Source organism: Coregonus clupeaformis, unplaced genomic scaffold (genome assembly GCF_020615455.1).
Source record: "Coregonus clupeaformis isolate EN_2021a unplaced genomic scaffold, ASM2061545v1 scaf0911, whole genome shotgun sequence".
In the NCBI taxonomy this organism is placed as follows: Eukaryota; Metazoa; Chordata; class Actinopteri; order Salmoniformes; family Salmonidae; genus Coregonus; species Coregonus clupeaformis.
In genome coordinates this window covers 145,100-151,254 of record NW_025534365.1, presented here as the reverse complement: position 1 = coordinate 151,254, position 6,155 = coordinate 145,100, and the positions used below count along the sequence as shown (strand labels likewise).

General features: G+C 40.8%; 1 protein-coding gene across 1 annotated transcript; it reads right to left on the bottom strand.

Moving 5' to 3' along the window:
- Nucleotides 1-423: 423 nt before the first annotated feature.
- LOC123485957 (zinc finger protein 135-like) lies at nucleotides 424-5,439 on the bottom strand (the record flags this gene model as incomplete). The annotated part of the gene is made up of 3 exons (XM_045217085.1): nucleotides 5,431-5,439; nucleotides 774-1,620; nucleotides 424-689 (listed from the first exon to the last, which is right to left on the bottom strand). Coding segments are annotated over exons 1-3 (1,122 nt in total), but the record flags the coding sequence as incomplete, so codon positions are not given.
- Nucleotides 5,440-6,155: the final 716 nt, after the last annotated feature.

Genomic DNA, 6,155 nt, shown 5'->3' with positions numbered 1-6,155 from the left:
AGTAAGGCTTCTCTCCTGTGTGTATACGTTCATGATTTAAAGTGGCCCAGTTGAGAGAAACTTGCCCCACAGTCAGAGCAGGAGTAAGGCTTCTCTCCTGTATGTATAGCTTCATGTTCTTTTAAGTGGCCCAGTCGAGAGAAACACTTCCCACAGTCAGAGCAGGAGTAAGGCTTCTCTCCTCTATGTATAGCTTCATGTTTTTTTAAGCTGCCCAGTTGAGAGAAACTCTTCCCACAGTCAGAGCAGGTGTAAGGCTTCTCTCCTGTATGTGTTCTATGATGACGTTTTAGCTCAGTTGATGATATGAAGCATTTTACACAGTCAGAGCAGGAGTAAGGCTTCTCTCCTGTGTGTATACGTTCATGATTTAAAGTGGCCCAGTTGAGAGAAACTTGCCCCACAGTCAGAGCAGGAGTAAGGCTTCTCTCCTGTATGTATAGCTTCATGTTCTTTTAAGTGGCCCAGTCGAGAGAAACACTTCCCACAGTCAGAGCAGGAGTAAGGCTTCTCTCCTCTATGTATAGCTTCATGTTTTTTTAAGCTGCCCAGTTGAGAGAAACTCTTCCCACAGTCAGAGCAGGTGTAAGGCTTCTCTCCTGTATGTGTTCTATGATGACGTTTTAGCTCAGTTGATGATATGAAGCATTTTACACAGTCAGAGCAGGAGTAAGGCTTCTCTCCTGTGTGTATACGTTCATGATTTTTTAAGATGCCCAGTTGAGAGAAACTTGCCCCACAGTCAGAACAGGAGTGAGGCTTCTCTCCTGTATGTATAGCTTCATGTTGTTTTAAGTGGCCCAGTCGAAAAAAACTCTTCCCACAGTCAGAGCAGGAGTAAGGCTTCTCTCCTCTATGTATAGCTCCATGTTCTTTTAAGTGGCCCAGTCGAGAGAAACTCTTCCCACAGTCAGAGCAGGTGTAAGGCTTCTCTCCTGTATGTGTTCTCTGATGACGTTTTAGCTCAGTTGATGTTATGAAGCATTTTACACAGTCAGAGCAGGAGTAAGGCTTCTCTCCTGTGTGTATACGTTCATGAATTTTTAAGTGGCCCAGTTGAGAGAAACTTGCCCCACAGTCAGAGCAGGAGTGAGGCTTCTCTCCTGTATGTATAGCTTCATGTTGTTTTAAGTGGCCCAGTCGAGAGAAACTCTTCCCACAGTCAGAGCAGGAGTAAGGCTTCTCTCCTGTGTGTGTTCTTTGATGATGTTTTAGCTCAGTTGATGTTTTGAAGCACTTTACACAGTCAGAGCAGAAGTAAGGCTTCTGTCCTGTGTGTATACGTTCATGTTTATTTAAGTTGCCCAGTTGAGAGAAACTTGCCCCACATTCAGAGCAGGAGTAAGGCTTTTCTCCTGTGTGTATCCTTTGGTGTGATTTTAAGCTTTCCTGTCGAGAGAAACTCTTCCCACAGTCAGAGCAGGAGTAAGGCTTCTCTCCTGTGTGTGTTCTTTGATGATGTTTTAGCTCAGTTGATGTTTTGAAGCACTTTACACAGTCAGAGCAGGAGTAAGGCTTCTCTCCTGTATGTATATGTTCATGTCTATTTAAGTTGCCCAGTTGAGAGAAACTTGCCCCACATTCAGAGCAGGAGTAAGGCTTCTCTCCTGTGTGCACTCTCTGGTGAACTGTCAGAGCCTTTGATGTTGTGAAATTCTTCCCACAGTCAGTACAGGAATACTGAATCTCTCCTGTGTGTATTTGTAGGTGTATTTTTAACTTTGATAGAATTGAGAAACTCTCCTCACAATGTGGGCAGTGGTGAGACCTCTTAGCTCTGTGATCTTCCTGCTGTTGCTCGCTGGATGTAGAGAATGTCTCAACATGGTCTGCTGTGTGAACAACATCAGAAGAACCAGTCAGTTGGTGTGATATACATGTCAATCAAATGTATTTCATAAACCCTTTTTACATCAGAAGTTGTCACAAAGTGCTTTATAGAAACCCAGCCTAAAACCCCAAAGAGCAAGCAATGCAGATGTAGAAGCCATATCATCCTCCACTCACTATCACAAGGGTTAGTGTCATCCTCCACTCACTATCACAAGGGTTAGTAACTACACAGACTCATTTAATAGAACTTTAAAACATTGGCAGTTTATCTACTTCACTTCTTTAGTCTACTCACTGATCACTCCAGATAGCCCAGTGAATAAAACACATGCTGACAATACTGGTGTCAAACCATGTAAGTCTCAGTAGCATGAAATAATATCTACCTTCTCATTGAAACAGTTCATCATGAAACAGTTCTACTGCAACTTTTCATGCACAGTTGGAAGTTGGAATGAATAACACAAACTTAGTTAGATAGAACCTGCTCTTACCATGAGAAACAGATTTCCCAATCTTCTTCTCCTCTTCTTCATCTTTAATGTTGACATTCAGCTCCAGTGTTTGACTGCAGTCTTCCAGCTTCACTGATGCCATTTCTGGATCCTGCAGTGCAAACTGGGCACCACTGTCACAATCAGGACCCAGTGACTGTAGGTTTGGACTCAGTGTGGAAGGAGAGAGGCAGGCTGGGTTTGTCCTCACTATTGATGTTACCGGCCTCAGATTTAATTCTAGTCGTCCTGTAGTAACAATGAGAAACAGACACAAAAGTTATTCTCTTGACAGTTCTGGCACTTTCTTTATTCTCTATAAATATATTATATTTATTCTTGTTAAATCATCTAATTCAGTGCTTGACTTGGACTGAAATAGGTGCCAGTACTCATTTTGGGTGCTGGTACTGTTTATATTTAGGTGCAGGAGCTCCACAATACTGTTGAGCTAACATTCTATAAGAGGAACAGGAGCTCAAGCGCTAGATATTTGAGGTGCCGGTACTTAACCTATAGCAGATTCTTCCCAAATTCACATACAGTACCAGTCAAAAGTAGAACACCTACTCTTTACAGGATTTTTCTTTATTTTTACTATTTTCTACATTGTAGATTACAAAGATTCTACAAAGCTGTCATCAAGGCAAAGGGTGGCTAATTTGAGGAATCTAAAATCTAAAATATATTTGATTTGTTTAACACTTTTTTGGTGACTACATGATTCCATATGTGTTATTTCATTGTTTAAATGTCTTCACTATTATTCTACAATGTAGAAAACAGTACAATAAAAAAAAAAACTTGAATGAGTAGGTGTGTCCAAACTTTTGACTGGTACTGTAAATGCATAAATGAAAAAAGCCATTTAGTACAGGGTCACTGTTTGTTTTAGGCAGCACTATGTACTATTTTCCTGAATAACCTTGTAGTCACTGTATTATTTCAATCAAAAACCAATTGTATTTTCCTTTCACACCATAGTAACATTTATCGATAAATACAGAAACAACTGAATGTGTCTGAATATTAGTACACATGTGGTCCTCTGTAGCTCAATTGGTAGAGCATGGCGCTTGTAACGCCAGGGTAGTGGATTCGATCCCCGGGACCACCCATACGTAAAAATGTATGCGCACATGACTGTAAGTCGCTTTAGATAAAAGCGTCTGCTAAATGGCATATTATATTATTATTAGAAAACGTATAATCATTACATTCAGCTTCAAAACAGTAGTGCAACCCTGAAATTGTCTCTCTGCTGCACTGAAGTCCGTTGACGCTGACCGCGTGGGCGGCGCCATTTTACCAGCTCGTTAATTTTACACAAAACCAAAACTGCTAAACAAACTCTGAAATCTAAAATAAATGGATTCTTTATGAAATCACCTTGAGGAAACGATGTACATCCATTCAGACAAACCCAAAGTATCTAGCTATGTGACTTGTAAAATAGTTACCAGGTTTACTCAGTTTGACATAAAAATAACACATCAAACCTTTACCAAACGTGATAATACCTTAACGATGTGTTACCTAGCATGGTATGACATGTTCTTTCGATATTAGAAAGTTTAAATGTGCTATTACATACTGATATTACGTATTTTATAAATGATTAGTTAATGTTTGGAATATTGAGAGCTGCATAAGGATTTGGAGGATGACATACATTCCATGTATTTATTTCTGTCACTGGTGGGTGCCAGAAGGTATGCGGGCCAAGATAGCTGGGGGGCCACTGGTGCTAATCTTAGAAGGAGTACGTGACGGAAAATCCTGACTAGGTTGCAACACGATACCATATAGGGTGATCCTATATGTGGCGAGGAGTGACACTCAATAATGGTTGGCAACTGTTGGATGGAATTAGCTCTGAAAAGCATTATATAAACTAAGAGGTTTTCTATGTAAGTCATTCAGATGACAATAGGCTACGCCCGTACCGCTTGTCATGTGAATCTGGTACTGTAATATTAAATATTTTGAACCACCTCTCCATCTAACTGTTTAACTATTCTCTTGCATACTGAATTACTTGATTCCAGAGAAACTCGTCATAACACATACCAGTAGTAATAAAAATAAACAGACACAAAGGTTATCTTCTTGACATTACAGTTCTGGAGCTTTCTTTATACTGAAGAATGGTGCGTGCCTGCCTGGATCTTCCTGTTCCCCCACTACCACAGTGCAGCCACAGATAGAACAATGAGACAGATATTTCACTGGATGTATAATTGTGAAGCATCCGGTTGGCGTTTCCACTCACTACCAAATATGGTAGTGAGAGGAAGCCCACTGGCCGGCAGTGGGAGAAGATGGAAGTAGAAGGATTTTGGCCGATATTCTGCAAATGTTCTAATCGATGAAACATCTGATCTTAATACAGTTCTGTTCCCAAAACTAAAATAGGTTATGCACAGAGTGGACTAAGTTTTGTGGACTTACCTGTTGCAAATACATTTTTAAATCACGTTATTTAGAAGGAACGCAAAGGCGAATTGAGTTATTGCACACGAGCGCTTCACAGAGGAGGCATTCCCTAACCACCATGGGGCACTCTGTTCACAACATTGACATCAGCAAACCGCACGCGCACACAACGCCATACACGGTGGTCAGCAGTTGTGAGGCTGGTTGGGCATACTGCACAATTCTCTAAAACAACATTGGAGGCAGCTAATGGTAGAGAAATTAACCTAACATTCTCTGGCAACAGCTCTGGTGGACATTCCTGCAGTCAGCATGCCAATTGCATGCTCCCTCAAACCATGAGACATCTGTGGCATTGTGTTGTGTGAAATAACTGCACATTTTAGAGTGGCATTTTTGTATTTGTTAAGGATCACCATTAGATGCTGCCAATCACCTACTCAGCTACTCTTGTCCCCAGCACAAGGTGCATCTGTGTAATGATGATCATGCTATTTAATCAGCTTCTTGATATGCCACACCTGTCAGGTGGATGGGTTATCTTGGCAAAGGAGAAATGCTCACTAACTGGGTTGTAAACAAATTTGTGCACAACATTTTAGAAATAAGTTTGTGTCTGGAACATTTCTGGGATCTTTTATTTCACCTCATGAAACATGGGACCAACACTTGACATGTTGCGTTTATATGGTTGTTCAGTGTTTACAGTATTTCTAAAAAAAATCATACAAGCTATCAATAACAAAATTTAAATTGAACTAAATCAGCCTGCTTTTCTGTTCTAATCAGGTCCCTACACAGGCTCAGAAGGATCCTGTGAGGGTGGAACATTTTCTGGCTACAGTAGTCCTCGCAGGGCTTCTGCCGTGAAGTCTTGGATGCCCAAAAACTTCTCAGCTGCAGATATAATGATGTCTAGCATCTTGGACTTCTTGTGCAGTACAATTAATAACTGTGGCTATAAACATTAAAAAATCCACCTTCAACATAAGTGTATCCAGTTCACTTGATTGACGTACAACATTTGCAACTGGTTGCAGTGCCTCTACCGCCATATCTTCTTCAGAACTGTGGCCTCTTGCCCCTATAACTCTCTTCACCGCCTCCACATAGGACATTTGCTGTACAGCCCTGACCCTTGACACCTCAACCTCTTTCACCCTAACAGGGCACTCTGGGAATTCAGGAATATGACCCCCACCACAGTTACAACATTTTACATTCACATGCTCTTCAATAACATATTCCTTCGTCTGCAAACACTTGACATGTGGCCAATCTTTTTACATTTCTTGCATTGCATCAGGTTTTACACAAACTCTCTTATGGGGTATATTATATATCCCAGCTTTACATAGGTTGGTAGATACTCTTCATCAAACATCAATAATA